This window comes from Rhamphochromis longiceps, linkage group LG7 (assembly GCF_057381845.1).
Source record: "Rhamphochromis longiceps isolate RC_006_pf linkage group LG7, R_longiceps_female_GT1.1, whole genome shotgun sequence".
NCBI lineage: Eukaryota > Metazoa > Chordata > Actinopteri > Cichliformes > Cichlidae > Rhamphochromis > Rhamphochromis longiceps.
Window position 1 is genome coordinate 20,382,865 of NC_140563.1, and position 23,825 is coordinate 20,406,689.

The following is a 23,825-nucleotide window of genomic DNA, read 5'->3' on the forward strand; positions in this document are numbered from 1 at the left end:
GATATGAGAGCCAAATTGAAATGCCAGTTTGGATTAAATGCTACAGCATCTCATGCACTGCCTTGTATAAAGGGATTGGAAGCCTGCACTAAGCTGTCTAATTGAAAAATTGAATTGAAATTTGTTATTGACTTTTCCAGCTTTATCTGTACAGAACAATGTAATTTACCTTTTTTTTTTTTTTTTTTTAAAAAATGACATCAGAAACAGCAGTATGCGACATTACGTGATGGCAGAGCTTCAGTTCATCCTTTATTTTTTTTTTATTTTATTTTTTTTTAATAAATAGGACAGGGGGAATGAATGAGAGAAAGAGGGGGAGAGAAAGAAAGAAAACCAAAGGGGAGAAGAGACGGTGAGAAGGGGGGGGAAGAGAGAGAAAAAAAAAAAAAGAACTCCTGGGTCACCTGTATGGAGAAAAAAACAAACAAACAAACAAAAACAAACAAACAGAGGAGACAGCAAACAACAAAGAGTAACATAATAATAGAGAAAACAAAGCACCATCACAATAAACTAGCTAGTCATAGATATCAATATTTACTAAATAATAAACGATATTGTGCAGCACGCAAGATAGACAGCGCACAGTGTGCTTTGAGGCAGCAGCCAAGAAAGCTTTAGTCCGCGTCTGTGAATACCCATGTGTGCATACCTGTGTGGATCAGCATGCTTGCATTCCAAAGGTTTCTCCATGTAATGATCTGCTAGGGAGTGTGGGGGGGCCACAGCCCCGTCCTCCAGGGTGTGAAGCGGGTATGGAGGAGATCAAAACTCCAGACATCCAGAGGCCCCCAGAACACAAGAGACCATGGAAGACCAACAGAGGGGCAGCCGCGCCACTGTTCCAGTAAGAGCTGAGGAGAGTCCCAGATGAGGGCTCGCCCAGCAGCCGCGGAGCAGAAGTCAGGGGGAGTTGCAGTGACGCGCCCGTGAGCTCCGCCGGCCCCCAGCTGTGCCTGAGTGACCGAGCCCCAGGCCGAGAGGCCGGGGGCACCCCACCTCCAAAGGGGCCCGAGCGAGCCCCAGGCCCCAGGCCCCGACAAGCGGCCGCCAAGGAGTGAGCCGGTGTGTACCCGGACGCCCACCCCCAGACACAAAGAACCACCAACACACCGACACCTGAGGGAGTCCGCCACCGGCAGGGGAAGTGGTGGTGGGTGGAGATAGGCCTCCAAACCTTGGAGGGCCTGAGGTGTCCCCAGAGAGGTGGCGTCTGATACCCAACCTGACATATAGACACAGACATACAGGCACACACAGACACAAACATCCATTCCCACCCTCATGCTCTCATATGCACTCACTCCACACTCAACCAACGTGGAGACAGACATAAAGAGACGCTGTACACACAATCACACTCCCCAAGCGTACTCTACAAACCGGGTCTAGGTACCCTTGCCCCTGGAGGGGGGAATTGCACCCAGACCCAGGTGGTGTTACCCTTTTCCCTGCGGTGGGGAGAGGCAGACCACCCCGACTCCGCAGCAGCAGGGAGGCCCCACACCCCAGACCGCAGTCGGACGGCCAACTCCTCCTACTAGCCCTCCCGCTCCAGCAGGCCGCAGAGAATGGGGGTGGGAGAAGACTCCAAACCTCCCTCCACCCGCTCATTGTAGTGTTGATGCATATGTGTTCTAAGGTGCAATTAAAACCCAGGAGGGCATGGAGCTACCTGCCAAGGAGCAGCAGGTAAGCGCATGGTCCCTCCTGCTAGCCCTCAATGACTAAGTGTATTTAAAATTGAGAGGTGGGCAACGACGTCAGGGGTGAGGTATACACCCTGATGGTAATTTGGACTCCGTGATTGTGCCCACCCCCAAGATCCTATATGTATGTGTAATGAGAGTGTGAATAATGTGAATGTCTAAGTTGTGGGATAAAATTGAGGCAGAGGCAGCCAGAAGGGGACAGAGGGGGGGGGAGCCTCCTCTGCACCCTGGTGACATACCCCCACTCCAAGGCCCTGCATGTGTGGGTGGTTGTGGAGGAGCGGGAAGAGGGAGGCAGCTGGAGATGGGGAGGGAAGGAAGGGAGGGGCAGGTAACCCCTCCCTGGGGCCAGCTCCCCCGCTGACCCCAGTAGGCACTCCCACCCTCCGCGACCCGCCAGGGAAGGGGGGCCCAGGCCCATCAGACCGGGGCCCAGTGCAGTAGCGCCCCCCGGCTCCACAGAGCCCTGGACAGTCCACCCAACCCCACCACAGAGAAAACTGCACCCACCCCACCATCCACTCATCTTCCAGACTACATAAGACGGTAAACGCCCAGGCTGAGATCTTCCTCCACCTCTCCTGTATCTCCCCCTCCTGCAGAGAGTTCCTGAAGAGAAGAAAGCTCCTGCGAGATGTGACCATCCCCCCCACCAGTTGAAGAGCCCCCCAGGCGGCTCGACGCACCGGCGGCACCCTGCTCCAGGGCCGGGCCCCCATGCACCCACCCGCCCACAACCCCGGCAACACACCAACCAGGACCCAAGCCCCCGAGGCCCGGCCCGGGCCCCAGCCCAGAGACGGAGCGCCCCCAGAACCTCACGCCCATCCCGGACCCACCCAGGGGCAGCCAGGTTGCCAGGTCAGTAACCCACGTCCGTCAGCACAGACCCTCCCCTAGCCCTGCTGCACGCAGCCACGAGGAAACAGTCACCTGAGAGCCAATGTAATTTACCTTCTAACATCACAACCTCCATGTGAGATAATGTAAAATAATGAGTCTGAACATAACTGTTTCCCAACTAAAGGTTGCAACTAAAGGTAGCATGGAAATCAATCGATCACTTGCCATTTCTTTAAAGAATGGAAGACAAAAGTAGACAAATGATAAACTTTTAATTACAAATTCCTTACTACAGGCACAGAATAGATCTCAGATAAAGTTCAACTCCATTGTTAGTTGTAGGCTTTGCATATGAAAGCCACAAAAGACTATCTTAGTTAATATTACTTCTTGGTAGCATATTGCCACATACCACAATAACATTCACCAGTGGTTCAGCCAAATATGAAGAAGTAGTAACTAGGGCTGTTCAATATAACGATATATATCACATGACGATATAAAAACGTCTATCGTTTCCTATTACGCTATCGTTTGTTTCGTGGTGTCGTAAAATAAACTGTTTACAGCAATATTATTTCATCATTTTGATGGTCACTGTAGTGGATATATTAATTTCTTAAAGTTCTCTCTTTCTCTTATATTTAATATAACCACACTACGGACGGACAAGACAAGCACCTGCTTTTATGTGTTGTCGTTAGCAACAATGACGGTAAAACCATCGCGTGGCTCCGCTGTCCGCTTGTTTGTTTTCCACACAAACCTTTCACAATAAAGCTCAACATCCTGTTGAGACTTTTCAAAATAAAATGAATCACGGGAAAGAGTCTGCAGATAGTTTATGGATGAGAAGCAAAAAAAAGAGCCGTCAAGCGCTAAAAAAATAAACCTTAGACTCAAACTATGAAAGAAAATGGTGGCCGTTAAAACTTATGTCTAAAAATGTATAGTTTGTGATTTATATCGTTATCAGGACGATAAATGTCTTATATCGGAATATGAGATTTTGGTCATATCGCACAGCCCTACTAGTAACCACAACAGATCATTGCTCATTCTGGGAAATAAAGCAGCAGCAAACCTGTGGTTCATAAAAACTCCAGATGTTTTACCAGCTTAAACCGAGATTTGACATTAAAGCAGATACCAAACATAATTTTTAACAAGTGAACAGATTTCTTTTAAAGTTACAATGCTTTTTAAATTTTCAAGCATTGTAGTTTAGTAGTATACACACTCTGAGGAATTAGCTAAGACTGGTTTAGTAAATGAACTTAATGCAATCAAATCAAAATTAAATGGAATAAAATGCTCTTAAATGCATATTAAACTTGATTGATCTAACAATAACTATTCAAAGCTCAAAAACACTGCAGTAGAATCATGGCGACTTTATCTCAACCTTGTTATGTTGTAGATAACAAGAAAAATGCAAGTGCTGCTGAGAATTATTAGAAATAAACTGCTTGGAAAAACTAAATTAAAAACCAATTAGCCAAAACATTTAAAAACTAGACTGCTAGTATTCTGAACCTTTTCTGATGGCTCGAATAATGGTCCATTTTAGTTAACAGTTATCACACAGGTGCATCTTTTGAAATTTAAGGCATCACATCTTAGATGAGGCGGTGATGGCTGAGGCTCCAGGACGGCTGTAAACGTGCAAAGTGGCATCCTGAAAAGGGACAGAGTAAACAAACAAAACACAAATGAGATCAGATACAAAAAACAAAACAAACAAAAAAAAAAAAACAACAACAGGAGAAGGACACAACACATAACAACAATGCTCAGTAACCAGTGTATCTAAGAGCAGACTACAGCAACCTCCCTGAACAGGGTCCAGTATTCATTACGGTGGTAGACATCCAAGAAAGAGACTCCAGTGTGAAAAGTTGGACAACACCAAGCCCTGATACGATTCATGCCTACTGGCTAAAGAAGCCGACTAAATGAGTGTCTAGCAGCACAAATGAACCAGCTACTAGTCAACGAGAGAGACCCAGAATAGCTAACGAAGGCTGGACAGTGATGATCCCCAAGGACCTCCAGAAGGTAACAGTCCCATACAACTACCAACTAATAACCAGGCTCAGCACCACATGGAAGCTCCTGTCCAGCTAACATGAAAAGGCACATGGGTTAGAGCGTCAAGCAAGTCATGAGGAGTCAGCTGAACGTTAAGAACAACACCTATGCCCTGTCCGTGATCAGGTACCCTGCTGGGATAATAAGAGTTAAAGCACTTTATTGTCATTGTAGTTATACAACGAAATTTGTTTGGTGGCTCACAGAGGCCAGCAGCAATAAAACAAGATGAAGAATAGTAACATAATAACCAAGTAAACGTAGTAAAAGTATAAAATATAAAGTAAAAAGAAGACACTTAGCACAGTAAGTAAAAAAGAAAAAAAAATACTAGTAGTTGGCCAAAGGTGGAGATAGAAGCCACTGACATCAAGACCAGGAAGCTCCTGACCATGCATGGAGGGTTTCACCCCAAGTCCAGCACCCTGATACTGTATGCTAAGTGGAGGAAGCCGGGGATTAGTGAGTGCCATCACCATAGTTCAGGATGAACACGAGAAGCTCGAGAAATACCAAGGGCTCAGAGAAGAGCTCGAGAAAATGTGAAGGGTGAAGATAACAGTGGTCCCAGTGGAAATTGGAGCACATATATACAAACATATACATACATACATACCTTCTTGGCCTCTGCATTGTACTTCTTGAGAAGAGTCTCAACTCTGTTTCCATAGTCTGGATGCACAGCCTTCAAATTCTCGACCTGCAAGACACAGAAGAAAAACATTACAGTCCTGGAGGATAGCAGGTTCTTTAAAAAAACACATTCTCTCCATCTCCTATAAGCCATGAAGAATAAACATTCAGTAAATGCTATTGTAGCGTTTTAGATTACATTTATCAATAAGCACAACATCTTTCCTGAAACCTCACATTCCAAAAAGCACAAACTATGAGCGACAGCAAAGTGAGAGACTGTAGTGCTTGGACTCACCATGCGTTTCTGGATGAAGAGCTGGGCTCCTTTTAGAAACCCTGCCAAGTTCTGGCAAAGTCTCTGTCGCTCCTCCTCATTCAGGACCTGAGTGTAGAAGGTGCGAACCTGCAAAAAAAACACAGGTTTATTCTCCAGAGGAAAAAGGAACTAATCAGAAACAGATTTTGACTCAGTCCTTAACTGGATTTCCAAGTTCTTAAACAACATCTTATGACATACAGCTACCGTTTGTTACTAATAAGAAGTGGCCTTAGCTACAGTTGTGTTCCTTCAAGATGAGGCCAAAGAAACCAGAAACCAGAGTGCAGTAACAGGAAGAAAAAGCCACTAAAACTAAATCTACATATTTCCATTACCCTTTAAAAAATGAGCAACAATTTCATCTTATCATTCGATCCACTGTTCATATTAAATACAGATTTATGCAGCTTTTTAATATTATCAAATCTGAAATTGCCTGGGCCTCAGACACTCTGTGTCACACGCCTACAGATCCTGTTAAATCATCATTACCTGTGTGACATTGTCTTCATCTGAGCTGTTGTAACGAGCAACATCTGCAGACACGCAGAACTTGGACTCCATAAACTGAGGCTGAGTCTCTGGGGCACTGAAGCTGTTAGGGTAGTAGTTTGGAGCGCCACCTGGTGGTCAAACAAAAACACTGGTGAGGCAGTGAAGGAAAGAAAGAAAAAAAATGAACAAAGACCAGATGTTTGTGGAAAACCATAATCAGTGACTATAGTGATGACATACGTTATTCACACATCTACCACTGTACAATGCATGAAATGTAGCGATAAAATTAATGTTTTATCGCTAGTTTTTACATTTTGTGCACAATGTAGATGACTGTGGTTATGCATGTAATGCCCATGTTATAAAATTATTTCTAATTATTTTATATAATAAGGGTGTTTTTGGATGACTAAGATTTTTTAAAACACCATCACTGATCGTCTGCTTCAAAGGTGACATGCACTTGTGTATATGTCACGTGTATAATAACAGTTAAAAATAACGGTTAAGAACTCAGTATAAATAAACTGTAACACTACCTGGATTAAAATTCCAGGATTACTCAAGATTCATTTCTGAGCCACAGGTACCAGACCTGATCATGTCTCACCTTGGTTGTCATGCATGCACATCGGACCATCACGCTGGTAGTTGGCCACACGAGCCCTGAAGGGGCAGTTGACAGGGATCTGCAGGTAGTTTGCTCCCAGCCGGTGACGATGCGTGTCTGGGTAGGAGAAGAGGCGACCCTAGACAAAGAACATGGAGGACAGAGCTCAATACCAACCTAGCTTTTCTTCATTCCCCCCAGCTTGTCAAATCTGCCATAATGTCACCTGCAGCATCTTGTCAGGGCTGGGCTCGATGCCTGGTGGCATGTTGCTTGGGTCAAAGGCCGCCTGCTCCACCTCTGCAAAGTAGTTGACTGGGTTCCTGTTCAGAACCAGTTTGCCCACAGGGATCAGTGGGTATTCTTTATGTGACCAAACCTGCACCGCGAATAAAATTTACAAATCACAAAAGTCATCTGTGATTTTCAAATGAGCACGTCATTATTTAGAGACAACCTGTGATAATATGGACGTTTTTGGAAAACAAGTTACCAAGTCACTGCACATTTATGTCACGTATTACTTTATAACTCAGATGTTGTCTGTTGTGCAGAACTGCGGTACCTTTGTAAGATCAAACGGGTTGAACCGGAACTTCTCAGCCTGCTCAAAGGTCATGACCTGGATGTAAAAGGTCCAGGATGGGTAGTTTCCATTAGCAATAGCATTGAACAGGTCTGCAATTCCATAATCTGGGTTGGTGGCTGCCAGGCGGTCTGCCTCTTCCACCGTCAAATTCTTTATTCCTTGATCCGTCTAAAAAATTTATTTTAAAAAAATGAAGTCAGAGATGGCAGAACACACAACATAACAGCTAATAAAGCTGACCTCAGGCAGACCTTATAGTGGAATTTGCAGTAGACACGTTCACCATCGGCATTGACCAGTTTGAAGGTGTGAGAGCCGTAGCCATTCATGTGACGGTGGCCATCAGGCAAACCTCGATCGCTGAACAAGAAAGACACCTGCACAGGAGACAAGACGAGACCATGAAAACAACTGGAAGAGTTTCTGTGCCAATCACTGTCAATGATGACTACAAGTATAAAGACAGCGAGCAACAGTGCACAGAAAGACTTACTTGAAAATATTCTTTATCCTAAATGTGTATTTTAGAAACACCTCAGCTGACATGACATAATATACTAGACTTTTCAGTATCAGGCTCAGCAGCATCTACCTGATGCAGACTCTCGGGCCTCAAACTCCAGAAGTCCCACACCATGTCAGGGTCTTTCATGTGGGTTTGGGGATTGCGCTTCTGGGAATGGATGAAGGATGGGAACTGCACGAAATTAAGGATGGGACATTAATATAAGACAATGTACACTTGACTGATATTAGCACAGGTGTTGTGAGGAATGTGTCTCTGGTCTTAAATATCTTACATTAGGAATAACAAGCTTGGCTTTTATAAACTTTGAGTTAAACTAAGAGTGTAAACACCCCATGTTAGATATTTAATGTAACAACAAAGAAAACAAGATACAAAACTGAAAAATCATCCACTTATGAAACTAGATCTACAATCTGTTCCTGGAAGAATTATTTACATGTTAAAAAATAAATAAATAAAAAAAAATAAAGTACTGCTGTAACACTACAACTCTCTGACACAAAATTATAAAAATCTGAACCATTACGGTCTGCCCAGACACATGCGTCCCTACACCCACTCACCAGCATGGCATCCCTGATGAAGAAAATTGGGGTATTGTTGCCCGTCAGGTCCCAGTTGCCATCTTCAGTGTAAAACTTGACTGCAAAACCTCGAGGGTCACGCACAGTGTCTGCAGACCCAGCCTCTCCAGCTGGGATATTAAAAAACAAACAAACAAACCATAAGACAGCAACTCCTCAAAAATCAATGACGTAATATGGTTGACTATTTTAAACTAAATTTGGAGCCAGTGTGTACCATCTGCACCTTACAGCCAGTAGCATTGTTGAAAGTTACCTTTAATGTCCCTTCTGGTGTCACACAAATCAAGATGGTAAGTACACCACTTACCATCACATCGCCAGCTTCTTACAATGAACACTCCTTTAACAAATAACCACTTTTACTCACACTTTGCATTTAAAAGTTTGTTTTGCAACTCATACCAAAAACCTTTTCAGCAGTAAATCATTATCATCATCTTCTATTGTTGCATTTTTCTGAAACATTCAATATAATGTTTTAATTGTCCATATTATTTTCCTCTGAAAGCATTTCATAACTGTCTTCAGCAGACATGAACATGTTGTGAGAAGATTAAGGGCTCCTATAATCCAGGAGTATATTTATAAACATATCTGTTTCATATTTAAACTGTCCTGACAGTTTAAATATAAGTATAGTCAAAGTTCTGAGGCAAACTCCATCCCATGCACAATTCTGAATAATATATATTGTTTTTTTAATTGAAATATAAAATATGCTGAAAGCAGATGCAGGACTGTGAAGAAGTGGTGTACATTTGTGATGTAGCAAATCCTCGGTGATCCCCAGGCCACAAAAACATGGAAAGCAACACAATCTTTAGGCCACTATGTCAGAGCTCTGTGGATATGGAACATTTTTCCCCATTAAGAATCGCCTGAAAGCCACTGATGGTCCTTAGTTACTAGGGGTGCAACGATACACAAAATTCACGGTTCGGTTCGATACTTTGGTGTCACGGTTCGATATTTTTTCGATACAAAAAAAATGTTCATGCCTTTTTAATTTGTCATTTATTAAAATTATAAATATATATTTTAACTCAAAAGTACAGTTTTTAAATTTAACCCTAACCCTTGTGCGTGTTTTTTTATTTTGACAGCGAATGCGCACCTGCGGACCACTTATGTGCAGCCCTGGTTATTTAGCTCGTCATATTGCAGCCACAGAAATTCTTTTATCCATGAAACCATAAAGCTGCACTTTCTTTTTGCCTTATAGTCTGATTTGTCATAACTTCTCCGTTTTGTGGTAAGCTTTTCTTTGGCTGTCACTTCTTCACCCTGACCTGTCTTATTTGGCTCAGCAGAACTAAAATATATATCCTGCTGCTTTTACACACGCACTCACATAAGCTCAGCGATTCTCTGCGCGATCAACCTCTCACATGTTTAAGCTGCGGGAGATTTCACTTGTCATGTTTGCATAGTAAGCTAACGATTGATAAGACGATGTCAGAGGAATTGGTGCACAAATTATCATCACTCACAGATCAGTGCTGTCGCTCTCTATACACAGTTCGTGCGATTGCAAAGTGAAAGCAAAAAAACAAGCGCAAATTTAAACGTGATTTCAATATGTCACATATTGACAGTGGCTCACCGATGCCAATGACATAATAACCCAGCTACATTTCTGAAAGAATGCAAAAGCATTGACATATATTTTTCCTTCCTACAATAGCCCGACGGGCAGGGAAGAGATAGATTTTGGTAGCCCGACTGAAAAAATCGCTAGCCCCAGGACGTCGGGCTAGCGATATTGCAAGCCCTGTATCTGATTGAGGAATCACTCATCTTTGGAAAAGAGAGTTTATTACAGAGAGATGGCTCTTTCCAAAATAAAAGCTATACTATCCGCTTCTTCTGGGCTATATTCTCAGCAGCATATTAAACAGCTGTCTAAATGACTCGGCTAAAGTTAGTAGCATGCTTGCTTGTTTTTTTTCTGCTTCCACTTGTCTTTGCACTAGGATGATGTCGGCGTAAATGTGCAGTCATATTCGTTGTGTTCCCACTAGTGCTTTCAGGTTAATCTCGTTGAAATGACCTTAACGCCACAACACGGCAAATCTCCGTTAACGAGCTACCGCCGATCGCCCCGTGCATGGGGCTAGACGGCCAACACGTTAACGAGCTAACTGCGCTAACACACTAGTTCCCACCCATGTAATTGAGCATTGCATGGCACATCCAACATACTGTTTTACTTTAGTCCATGACTCGCTTACCTTCAGGATCATACGTCACATGAAAACCAAAATAATTCCAAACGCCAGATCTGAATGAGGGTGGGGGAGGTCTATGTTGCAAGGAGAGCTTAACTTCTGTCTTGCTAGCTTGCCCTGCGCTCTTCCTTCTGACTATGCTGTCTGTGTGGAGCGCTCAGTGGATCTGCGCTAGACAGTGCAGCCTAGGCGGAGTAGTCGAACGCAGATTCACTGAGCGCTCAACACAGACAGCATTGTCAGAAGGAAAGTTGATAAAATAAATTACAAATGTTGTATTGTTCGATACATATGTGTACCGAACCGAAAGCACTGTATCGAACGGTTCAATATCGATACGAATATCGTTGCACCCCTATTAGTTACATCAATTTAAGCTGCTAGCTAAAACCCCAGCACTGTCCGAAGCTGAGCTGTCCCTCTCCTGCTACCTGCAAACATCAATGAGTCATACGAGTGTAAGGACCTAGAGTGCAGTCCAGTGGTGCTACTATAGATTTCAATAGCAAGTCCAAACTATCACATCAAAAACAGGGAAGAATAAACACCCCCCCCCCTCACTAAGCAAATCTGTAACCAAGGCGAACAAGGCGTTCTTACCCACAGTGGAGAAGCGGACAGCAATTGGTGTAGTCTTGCCAACATGCTCAAACACTTTGGCTTTGCAGTAGCGAGTGATGTCATGAGTGACCTCAAAGTAGCCAAACGCCCCTGAATAATGGAGAAAAAAATAAAAATAAATACAGATTTTAAAAGACATGTCTGCTAATATAAGCTTCACAAATTTCGAGTTCTTGTATTTACTTTATTTATCATGAGGACAAATATAAGACCCAAGTTGTTTGGGTCTTAGTTTGCTCGTATTCCAACAAACAACTCGTTCAATGTCTGTCCAAAGTCTGAAGCCCTGATCTGTAAAGCCTGTAAAGATTAACAATTGTTCAGAGTTAATCCACAAATAAGCAGGATCCACATTTCCTTTTAGACCACTTTATTGGTTGTTTTGTTTAACTTTGTATTTTAATGCAGTCATTTGTAGCCATCTGCCTGCACCAGAATACAATTCTTGATTCTTGGCCACTGCTTTATCTCAGAAATAACTGCACCACATAGCTGCTGTTAATACCTTTTAAACACCGACAATCTTTGGTGTCGGGAGCTGAATACACAACTTAGTAACTCTGTATTTGTGGCATTCTAGTTCATGTTAAATGTCCAAATACTCAAAACTTGTGACCATAGGTGCGGGTGACAATGCAGATCAACGGGTACGCACAGCTCTCTCTTCACCACGACGAATGGGTACAGGGTCTACTTTACTGCAGCCGCAGCACCAATCTGTCTGCTGAGCTCTTGCTCCCCTCTCCCATGAACAAGACCCCAAGATACTTAAACTCGTCCACTTGAGGCAGGTACAGGCCCTGACACGGGCACTCCACCGTTTTCCATATTTGAGTATTATTATCGGATCAAAATGAAGAAAAAATATATTGTGATTGTATATCTGGCCACAATCCTTAGTTCTAAGTGTGGGCATGAAACGTCTTGCTGTCTTACTGACCTCAAAGCAAAAAAATGTTGAGTGCATGATTGCAGCATAATGCCTTACCTGCCCCTTTGGCATGGACCACTCTCTCTGGGATTCGCTCACGGTCAAAGTGGGCCATCTCGTCTGTGAAGACAACATCTTGAACCAGCAGCGGCCCTCTTGGCCCTGCAGTCTGCAAGTTCAATTTGTCTCCCACTGGATGGCCACCGCCTGTGGTCAGCACATCTGGTTTCTAATAATAGACACATTAAAAACAAAACACACAAACAACACAACACACAAACAAAAACAGAAAAAGCATTAAATATATACATCTTGAAGAAAGACTACAAGAACACTAATACATGACAACTGTCCTTTTCTGCTACTTTAACCTGACGATTCCAGTAAAGAAACAAAATCGGTGCAGCTGGTTTATTACTTAATTAATCAAACTAACAACACATGATGGCGATTTTGAATGAGGAGTTAAAAAATGCAAACTGTGTTACGCATAAAAAGTAACACGTGTATACAACGGTGCAGTTTGGCATCATAACAATTACTATGTGCTGTTCAGACGACATCTCTTTCACGGCTGGTTCGCGTGTTTGTTTTTTTTAGTGCCCAAAATGTCTCAGATGTGTAGTCACCCACTCGATTTCTTTGAAGAACGTTGGCTAAAAAGAATGAAATAGTAATGCTAGCAAGTAAGCCCTTTACAAAACAAAGTTATATGTCTGAATATAATCGTCTACTGAACGATAGGTCTCTCGAAAAGCTAGCTTAAATCGCCCATTTCCAGTTCATCACCGCGCAAAACCAAAAAAAAAAAAATTGATCAAACCGAATGAATAGACCTGAGAGCCTCTATTCGCTTTCCATGACTTCATTTGGTCGGTAGCTTTATCTCTGTTGTCAGCCATCTCGACAGCTCAGCGTTTAGACCACACACTATTCGGAATAAAACTCTTTATCCTGACTCCAGAAAAGAACATTTCTTCTTGGACCTTGCCTGCGATGGTCCCGCCCCTCTTACGCCCCTCTATACTGATTTGCTCACGGAGTAGCAAACAAAGTTGGTCAGGGGTATGTTTACTAGTTGGTTCACCCCAGCACAAAGCGTCTTGAAGCTTCATTTGCTCTAGTAGGACATCTACTGGACGTAAAAATATTAATTGGCATGAATTTGAAGAGTGTGGCATTTTGCACACAGCCTGTAAATGTCAACAACAAAAGGAGCGTGTAAAACATGTATATTGTAGTGATGGCATTATACTGTGTATATTTATACTGGCAGCATGGAAAATGATTATTTGGAAATGCTTAAAATGGAAATGATCATTTACTGTGAGGTGAGGTGTGGTTGGGGTGTGGACAGTGATTGTGCTTTTGTAAAGTTGAGGTATGGACAGCTACAGTCCTGCCTGTTCACATTTTATTCTGTAAAAACTAAATTTTCACTTCTTTTATGACTTTTTTAGTGGGGAGAACATAGAACATTTAATGATTTAACAAATCTTTTAAATCCTTTGTCCTCCACAATGCTAAATGGCTGGGAGTCCTCAATCACCATGCTAACCAGGTCATCTATTTGAGATTGTTTTTATTGTCTTTCCTCAGGAGAACAAAGCGCAAATATAAATATCACATGTAACGTATTACAGTTGTATATATTGTTATATCATTTAGTAACATTACGGCATGCTATATTATCATGGCATTTGATGGCTCACTCTCACTAACCGCAACTCTCCATCAAACACCCACATTTTGAATGAAGTCTGAGGGGTTTATATCGCTGTCATAGCTCGCGGCAAAGTTCAAACCACTTCCTGAACCAGTCAGATGGTACAGCCGGGCAGCGAGGCTTCGGACGTCATCATTTTCAGCTCCTCCCATAAACGAAGCAACCCTCGTTACGCGCATCGTGGAAACGCCCCCTCAAATACTCGACACAAGCTTTGAAGCCTTGATACAGAACGTCACATCACTAATGTTTACCACCAACCACTGTAGAAATCATAAACGACATAACAGACCCCAAAATAAAGCCAAAACGTCTCTATCGCCCCCTGGTGTGTGGCTGCAGTACAGGTAATTAACCCTACCTCCTCCACCTAGCAGACGTAAGGGACTGGGCCAGACTAAAATTAGAGCTGGGCGATATGAGATTTTTTCATATCACGATATGTTTTTTTCATTTCAGGCGATAACGATATCTATCACGATATAAGCCAAATAACTATATTTGTAAGATTTAAATGTGCCGTTGCTCACAAGTAAAATGTGAAATAATCAGCAGCTTGTTTTTATTTAAATATTTATTTCCCATAATAAGTTCAACAGGGTAGATGTACTTAAGGAACATGAGACTTTTTCAGATAAATAAAGGCAAATATTGCAAACTACACAAAAGGCAGCTGCTAAAGCGTTTAAGTTTCAAAATAGAACAAACAAAACAGACTAAATTGTCAATTCCACTTAGAAACAAAATATTAATTCTAAAAATAAATCTTAGTTTGTTTTACAGAAGAACAGACAAAACTGACTAACTTTTGTCAATATCAAATAAACTAAGAGCTAAAAGGAAATTCTCAATCTCTCCTTGTTGTATAGCTGAGCTTTTCAAACAGTTTTAACAGTTACTTTAGTCTGACAAAAGCCGAATTAGCGCTTCCAGTCAGAGACTGAGGCTACATCCACACGTACACGGGTATTTTTGAAAACGGAGATTTTCCGTTTTCGTTTTAAAAAATAATCCCGTCCACACATAAAGGCAGAAATGAAGGAAAACGCTGCTATGAACATGCCAAAGCAGCAGGTGGCGCTAGATTCCTAACCGTGCAGAAATGTTGGCCAATCAGAAGTCTAGAAGCCTCGGTGGGAAAAAGTAAACAAAGCTGGGGCATAGAAGCAGAACCGAGTCGTATGTGTGGAGGGACAGTAACTGTGTGTATATGTAAGCATTTAAACACTGCAGAGAGTAGAATTAACAGTAACAGTATTGTAGAAATTCATTTCACCGAAACAATAACGTGGCGCACAGTGTGACGCATGCACCAGTTTATTGTATTTCCAGACTTGCTTTCGGCACAATTTACAGTGCACGCTACTCTGTTTTTTGTCAGACTTGAAATAGCCGAAATACCTTCACACTACGGAACTTCTATGGCTCTTCCGTTCGACAATCTCTCCGGCATTGGAACCGTCATCTGTTTTCTCTTCGGTCACGCTCGGTTGATTTTTCTAGTCGGCACACTCATTTCCTCCATCACCCGCTGGCTGCTTCCCAAACAAACACACGTGCGGCTTGGCACTTGTGCCGTACGTTACAAGTCACGCGACGTGACGCTGCGGCTGTGATTGGTTCGGCTCTGCGCTACTTAATTTGGATTGGCTGATTTTTTTTTTAATCTATTTATGTCACATCAGATGGGAATCAAAGTGGCCCAAGTGCCCCTCTAGGCTAAGTACTCATCAAGTGCTCTTTGTTTGAGTCCAAGTGCCACTACCAATGTCAAGTTTCCCCTATGTGCCAGTTCCAAGTGGGCCACCTTGACTGACATAAAGACCTCAGTCAAAATCATAAAATCAGCTTCCTTTAGAAAACAAAACATTAAACACATCAGACTGTCCAACAGCAATACCGTACCATGTAGCTAACGATTCTGGATTTTCTTTAGAGCATTGTCTCCAAATCTAATATAGCTTGAAGTACTAAACATTTCCCTGCCTTTTAGGTACATACTGTTCTAATATTACTTCAAAGCCCCTTATACAGACTCCACTCACCACTGTGTACTAAATGATGTTTTGATACACCATAAACTTACTTAATCCCTTTTTATACAGAGGTTTTGGCATAACGGCATTCAGATGAGCTCTTCATGAGGCCTTAGCTTGTCCAGACTAACCCACACCAAGCCAGTGTAATTCCTCTCCAGTGGGCGATTTTTCATATGATGTGGAATATAGGGGGCATAACACCTTACACAACAGCAATGGCAGTCTGAGATGCCAGCTCTTCCACTTACACAAATGTCCATATCTCCGCAGTCGGCTTAAAGGTCCCGCAACAAAGACCCCATTCTTCTTTTGTATCTTTACATATAAAAAGTGTGAGGCAGAAAAACGGGACAATATTACAGCCTCAAACAGAGGCTTTACACGCCTACATAACTCTGTGTCCTTGAACGTAAACATTTTCTGAGTCCATCCCGCACAGCACACCATCTCCTTGATTGCTATACACTGGCTATTGTTGCGCTATATGATAAATACAAGGCTGTACTCCATATCACCTCAAACTTTGTCTGCGTTTCCTGACTGTGCCATCATACTTGAGACACTTTGTCTATTTGCTGGGTTTGATATGATCTTTAATCTATGGCTTACCACCTCACATTAGAATCTTTTACCCTGGAGCGGCGCCCAGAAGGAAAAGTACAGCTAACACTCAGACCCAAGGCAGGGCGTCATAAAATGGTAAAATGTACACACTGTGGCAGATAATGTCAGAATCATATATTCATTCATTCATTCATTTATTCACAAGAAGCATTTTGTTGAAAAAAATACTAAAAATACTATTTTGCTGGAGGTAAGCATATACCGGTGGGGGGCAGCACAGTGGCATGGTTAGCACTGTTGCCTCACAGCAAGAAGGTCCTTAGTTTGACTCCAACATCTGGCCAGGGCCTTTCTGTGTGAAGTTTGCATGTGTTCCCCGTGTTTGTGTTGGTTCTCTCCGGGTACTCTGGCTTCCTCCCACAGTCCAAAGAGGTGAATTGGCCACAGGTGTTAATGTGAGTGCGAATGGTTGCCTGTCTCCCTGTGTTAGCCATGCGATAGACTGGAAACCTCTCCAGGGTGTACTCTTTCTTTCTCCTATGACAGTTGGGATTGGCTTCAGCCCCCCTGCAACCCTGATAAGGGTAAGCAGAAAAAAGTGGGTGGGTGATAACCATATACCAATGGACCATCATGTTGTTGAGAGTTAAAAATCAAAACAAAAAGCTTGTTTGCCTCACAATATTTTTTAAGAAAGTGGGTGCAGTAGCAATAGCACAATTTATTGTTCCCTTCCTCTTAATATCAACACAAATTACCGTCTTCACAGCCATTCCCTGCCTCCATCCTTGCAGATAAAAGGCTTTTAGGATGCACCCGTTCAAAAAACTCAAGTGCTGATTCACTGCATTGTATCAAAAGGGAACAGATGGCTGTGGTGCAGTATACAGTACCTTCACTGTCAATTGAGACGAGTGCTCAGTGTTCCAGCAGCTAGACTGACACGTCATGAGCTACATTAGGATTTTACATCTTGCTTTCACTCCTCAGACATTTTTTTTTTGGGAATACAAAGCTGTAGAAAAAGAGCAAGGACAACAAGCAGAATGAAAAAGAAGGCCTGGATCCCTGGACACATTAAGAATGCGTTTTCTCCTTCGAAATCAATAATGTCTCATTGCCTTGAAGATCGCCAGGAATGCCATCGCTTCCAATTTATTCATTCATTCTTCTCAATAGCACACTGTGGTGATCCCCTGTTTTCCATCCCATCAGCCCTCCTTCTCTTTCCCAGTCCATCTCGTGGGAGGTTCCTTTAAGTTGTTAAGATCTCTTCTCTGTCCCTTTAACAATGGTATTTGTCTGAAAATAAGTACACACGGTCAGCCCCGGCAGTCTGCAACTAGACCTGGGCGATATAAGATTTTTTCATATCATGATATGTTGTTTTTTTTTTCATTTCAGGCGATAACGATATCTATCACGATATAAGCCAAATAACTATATTTGTAAGATTTAAATGTGCTGTTGCTCACAAGTAAAATGTGAAATAATCAGCAGCTTGTTTTTATTTAAATATTTATTTCCCATAATAAGTTCAACAGGGTAGATTTACTTAAGGAACATGAGACTTTTTCAGATAAATAAAGGCAAATATTGCAAACTACACAAAAGGCAGCCGCTAAAGCGTTTAAGTTTCAAAATAGAACAAACAAAACAGACTACTAAATTGTCAATTCCACTTAGAAACAAAATATTAATTCTAAAAATAAATCTTAGTTTGTTTTACAGAAGAACAGACAAAACTGACTAACTTTTGTCAATATCAAATAAACTGAGAACTAAAAGGAAATTCTCAATCTCTCCTTGTTGTATAGCTGAGCTTTTCAAACAGTTTTAACAGTTACTTTAGTCTGACAAAAGCCGAATGACGAATTAGCGCTTCCAGTCAGAGACTGAGGCTACGTCCACACGTACACGGGTATTTTTGAAAACGGAGATTTTCCGTTTTCGTTTTAAAAAATAATCCCGTCCACACATAAAGGCGGAAATGAAGGAAAACGCTGCTATGAACATGCCAAAGCAGCAGGTGGAGCTAGATTCCTAACCGTGCAGAAATGTTGGCCAATCAGAAGTCTAGAAGCCTCGGTGGGAAAAAGTAAACAAAGCTGGGGCATAGAAGCAGAACCGAGTCGTATGTGTGGAGGGACTAGGGTTGCCAACTCCCTGAAAAATAAATAAGGGACACCTCGTGGCCAGGGCCGGGCGACCCAGTTGTCTTCACCCTTCCCAGTGTGGTGAATTTTCTAGCTCTTTTTTTGTGTGTGAAATTATTTTTTTTAACCCTTTGACTTGAATTTGATTTAAGCAGATGCATATTCTTTGTGATATGAACACATGTGAAACAAATGATCATTTAGCCATTTATTTTTAGCTCAAAATGACAACATTAACACAATAAAACAGGTCTCTTTCTTAAACAGAAGCCTGTCATGCTTAACTTTTGAGAATATAAGTAAATCTTTCTTTAAAAGAACTCTGTCCTGCTTAACTTAAAATAATAGAAAACAATAGAAAGAAAAATATTCTTGTAACAGTGCACATTTAGTGCATTTAGTACAATTGGCTTCAGCTGAGGTATTATTTCAGCTTTTCTAATGCTAATCAGCTGCTCCCGTTTGAAAACCCGCTTGTTCCCATGATTACGCATCATAACTCATCATCATTATTCATCTATGTATTACTTTTATGTATTAGTCATCTATTTGTTGTAATCATCTATCCTTGCAGTCGTTTATTACACAAAATAAATTATATTATCACACTTCTGGCCACATAGCGCTGATATTCACTGCACATGCCCATATTAACTTTTTCCAGCCAGGTGTTTTCCTTTTCCCATTCTTCCCTTTCTCTGAGGGGAACAAACATTGCTGCTCTAACGCTGGGCTCACACTGTGCGGTTTTAGGCCCATTTTGAGCCGATTTTTGAGTGATCGGACCGATTTTGGCCTTCATCGTGCATCGTGTAGTATACGTGGGGTAACGAGAAGTGATTAACACCTCACGACCAGCTCCCGATCATCAATCGCTCGTGAGCCGCTCACACTGCTCGCGCGCAAACACGTAAACGCCGTGAAAAAGACGGAGCAGCACGGCTGTGCAGCGTGTGATCTGGACACAAGCGATGGAGGCACAACTTGTAGAACTTTGGAAAGCTCATCCGAGCCTTTTCGATGTGGCCTCACAAAATTATCACGACCACAACAACCGTGAAAATAGTTGGATCTACATCGCTGCTAAATCACAGCTGCCTGATCATGTTTTTCATTAGCAATTTAGCAAAGTTGATGGTGGTGGTGTGTGTGTCTGTGTGAGTGAGAGACAGAGAGAGCGAGCGACAGATTTTCTGTTATAACCTTAATTTTATGGACGCACAGTGTGAGCACTCAGGTCGCATCAGAGCATCGGGCGGTATAGTGTGAGACCTGCATCGTGACCTACCAACTTCTAACCCCTGCGAGTCAATCGTGCAGTTTGAGCAGGAGCTGAATAACGCGACTGAAAAAATCGCACAGTGTCTGCCCAGCTTTAGGTGTACTGTCGTCCGAGACTTGCACCGCAGTGACGGCGTTTGTTCCCCTGTTGGCCATGCTTCTTGTTGTGGTCATCTGTTGTCTTCCGGTATTTTCTCCGTAAGCGACCTTTCCTCGACCAATGAGATGAGCGGTAATCTGAATTGTCATACTCGAATTGTCATAAGTGTGCTGTCAGCTCATTGGTCACAAAGCAGGAGAGGGGCTGGGAATTATGTTTTCAAACAAAGCGTTAATTCCATTAACATTTATAGACTACTTTTGGTTCTCACTGTATTACGGGACAAAGTGCGTCCCTTATTAGCTCAATACGGGACGTGTACTTTTGTTTCTAAATACGGGACGATTCCGTATTTTAAGGGACGGTTGGCAACCCTAGGAGGGACAGTAACTGTGTGTATATGTAAGCATTTAAACACTGCAGAGAGTAGAATTAACAGTATTGTAGAAATTCATTTCACCGAAACAATAACGTGGCGCACAGTGTGACGCATGCACCAGTTTATTGTATTTCCAGACTTGCTTTCGGCACAATTTACAGTGCACGCTACTCTGTTTTTTGTCAGACTTGAAATAGCCGAAATACCTTCACACTACGGAACTTCTATGGCTCTTCCGTTCGACAATCTCTCCGGCGTTGGAACCATCATCTGTTTTCTTTTCGGTCACGCTCGGTTGATTTTTCTAGTCGGCACACTCATTTCCTCCATTAGGCGCTGGCTCCATTACCCGCTGGCTGCTTCCCAAACAAACACACGTGCGGCTTGGCACTTGTGCCGTACGTTACAAGTCACGCGACGTGACGCTGCGGCTGTGATTGGTTCGGCTCTGCGCTACTTAATTTGGATTGGCTGATTTTTTATTTATTTTTTTATTTTTTTTAAGAGGACAAGAGCGGCGAGGTCTATCGCGATAGCTTAATTTCTCTATCGAGTAAAAGTTATATCGCGATACATATCGTTATCGTTCTATCGCCCAGCTCTAACTAAAATAATTATTTTTTCCCCAAAGATGCTTTCCCCCCCTTATTTCTCATAATTTGATTCTTATAACTATCATAATAGAGTTAAATTACACGTCATCATAACAGCTTTGACAATTCAGCTGAAGTCAAGGAGAAATTGCACATCTCTGTTCGGGAATGGCAAAGAGAGGCGGACGCTGAGAGGAGATGCAGCGTTTACGTTCCAAAACCAAACTGATTGTAAAGTGCCGACATAAGGACCCGATGCCCTGCCGCATTTGTGATGTGTGTTGATGATTCGATTCAATTCAATTTTATTTATATAGCGCCAAATCACAACAAAAGTCGCCTCAAGGCGCTTCATAGATACAGAGAAAAACCCAACAATCATATGACCCCCTATGAGCAAGCACTTTGACGACAGTGGGAAGGAAAAACTCCCTTTTAACAGGAAGAAACCTCCAGCAGAACCAGGCTCAGGGAGGGGCGGCCATCTGCTGCGACCGGTTGGGGTGAGAGAAGGAAGACAGGATAAAAGACATGCTGTGGAAGAGAGACAGGGGTTAATAACAGATATGATTCAATGCAGAGAGGTCTATTAATACATAGTGAGTGAGAAAGGTGACTGGAAAGGAAAAACTCAATGCACCATGGGAATCCCCCGGCAGCCTACGTCTATTGCAGCATAACTAAGGCAGGATCCAGGGTCACCTGGTCCAGCCCTAACTATATGCTTTAGCAAAAAGGAAAGTTTTAAGCCTAATCTTAAAAGTAGAGATAGTGTCTGTCTCCTGAATCCAAACTGGAAGCTGGTTCCACAGAAGAGGGGCCTGAAAACTGAAGGCTCTCCCTCCCATTCTACTTTTAAATACTCTAGGAACAACAAGTAGGCCTGCAGAGCGAGAGCGAAGTGCTCTAATAGGGTGATATGGTACTACAAGGTCATTAAGATAAGATGGGGCCTGATTATTTAAGACCTTGTATGTGAGGAGCAGGATTTTGAATTCAATTCTAGATTTAACAGGAAGCCAATGAAGGGAAGCCAAAACAGGAGAAATATGCTCTCTGGAGAAATATGCTCTCTGTCTGATGTGTGTTTGTAAGGTAATCCGTAAATAACGTCCTTAGGGGATAAATAAACTCTTTCTGATTAGCTAGTGTATCACTTAACTAGCTAGCTAAGTGAGACACAGTAGCGAGTTTCAACGCCTTTATTTTAGTTGCAAGGAGACAAAAGCATACACAATGAACATACATTTCCTCAGCTTACTGTAAAGAGTTGCGTAGCTTTAATTTCAGAACGTGTTGCATAACTTTAATAATTTTTCTATCAAATCCCTTGTGTTTATGCTACACTCTAATATAATATTTACAAATAAATAGTGTACTGTTTTTCTCCTAATATATCAGGCTTATGTCTCGCCTGTCTAGGTTTTCAACATAGTCATTATTGTATTTAACTTAAGTACTGTCCATAGAGTCATCATGGGCTGTAGGTCGTCTTGTTAGGTCTCTTTCTGCTCTATTTAGCGATACAGATAGATGGTCCTGGACAGAGCAGTGTAAAAATTTTTAGTGTAAGAAATTTTCTCATGCACGCAATGAAGCAGCATCCACAGACAGTCAGGAAGGCCACTGCAACATGATTAAAAGAAAAGACACACTACCACTCCATCTACCAAATCACTGTTCCATGAAAGGTTTGAATGGATCACTTGTCCCTGAGTGCTAGGCCAATTCGTCAGCAAGGGTGATGAGCTACTTTAATGCTTGAATCACAGTGCCATCAGGTGCAGTGTTGTTAGGGATAAACATGAAAGAACTAGCCTCAAATATCAGTAGAAATCAGGGGCAGGAGCAGTGAAGTGCTTCTAAACAACTTCAGCATACATGCTAAGCTGCTTACCTGATGTCAGTTGAAATGGTGATGTGGCCCGAGTTGGCATAGCAGGAGCCTACACCACACACCTAGAAACATTAGCTTGGGAGAGAGACCAAAACACACACACAGTTTATTTTTGTAACACGAGGGCTGCCACGATAAGTCAACTAGTCACGATTACGTCGAGATCGTCGACGACTAATTTAATAGTCCACGCGTCCTGAAAGATGCGGGAATAAGTACTAGGATTTAAGGGTGTAATAATGGACTGAAACAGAAGATGGCAGTAATGCATGTACAAGGATGCCAGCTGCTGTTAAACACCAAAGAATGGTAAATGGCCTGTATTTGTATAGCGCTTTACTTAGTCCCTAAGGACCCCAGAGCGCTTTACACTACATTCAGTCATTCACCCATTCTCACATAGATTCACACACTGGTGATGGCAAGCTACATTGTAGCCACAGCTGCCCTGGGGCGCACTGACTGAAGAAGAAGAAGCAGCAGCAGCAATCTCAGGTATCGTAGCTGTGTCCAAATTTAGGGGCCACATCCTTCAGAGGTCGCATTTGTAGACAGATTACGTTACAGCGACGCAACGCAGGCTGTCCAAATTCAACGACTCCCCCAAATGCGGCTGGACAAATGTGTCCTCCTTTTCCCTAGATGTGAAGGATGGGTTGGGTGTATCCAGAATTCATAGCACGACCCAGCCAATTCCAGTTTACAACAATGGCGGCAGCTACTTAGTTTTAATATTATTCTTTCTGGGTCACAAAATAAACTTTTAAGATATTTTCAGGCGAGAATGTAACTGTGTAACCTTAAAATATCAGCTCGATTTATCAAGACGTCCCATATTTGCAAAAGTGCTGTGACGTTTTTGGAGATGTCTGTTACCCACCAGCTTGAAACCT

At 42.4% G+C, this 23,825-nt stretch overlaps 1 protein-coding gene across 3 annotated transcripts; it reads right to left on the bottom strand.

Annotated features, from left to right (window-relative positions):
* Positions 1–2,823: 2,823 nt before the first annotated feature.
* On the bottom strand, positions 2,824–20,774 carry cat (catalase). 3 transcript variants are annotated; one of them, XM_085412784.1, is made up of 13 exons: positions 20,649–20,774; positions 12,255–12,426; positions 11,246–11,356; positions 8,394–8,524; positions 7,894–7,998; positions 7,553–7,678; positions 7,278–7,469; positions 6,939–7,091; positions 6,713–6,851; positions 6,097–6,227; positions 5,581–5,688; positions 5,266–5,349; positions 2,824–4,236 (listed from the first exon to the last, which is right to left on the bottom strand). In XM_085412784.1, exons 2-13 carry the CDS (start codon positions 12,310–12,312, stop codon positions 4,171–4,173), a joined length of 1,404 nt encoding a protein of 467 aa, XP_085268910.1. In that variant the 5' UTR covers positions 12,313–12,426; positions 20,649–20,774; the 3' UTR covers positions 2,824–4,170. The 3 variants fall into 3 exon arrangements, with proteins under 3 accessions (XP_085268910.1, XP_085268909.1, XP_085268908.1); XM_085412783.1 differs by lacking the exon at positions 20,649–20,774 and adding an exon at positions 15,325–15,480; XM_085412782.1 differs by lacking the exon at positions 20,649–20,774 and adding an exon at positions 13,034–13,146.
* Between the last annotated feature and the right edge of the window lie 3,051 nt (positions 20,775–23,825).

What these genes read in the sequence shown, in the direction of transcription:
- cat (XM_085412782.1), bottom strand. Translation starts at nt 13,099, where the DNA reads ATGGCTGACAACAGAGATAAAGCTACCGACCAAATGAAGTCATGGAAA. An exon ending in ACCCGTTTGATCTTACAAAG is followed by an intron (nt 7,092 to 7,277) that starts GTACCGCAGTTC and finishes TTCGCGGTGCAG; the next exon opens with GTTTGGTCACATAAAGAATA. An exon ending in TCTTCATCCAGAAACGCATG is followed by an intron (nt 5,350 to 5,580) that starts GTGAGTCCAAGC and finishes TGTGTCTTGCAG; the next exon opens with GTCGAGAATTTGAAGGCTGT.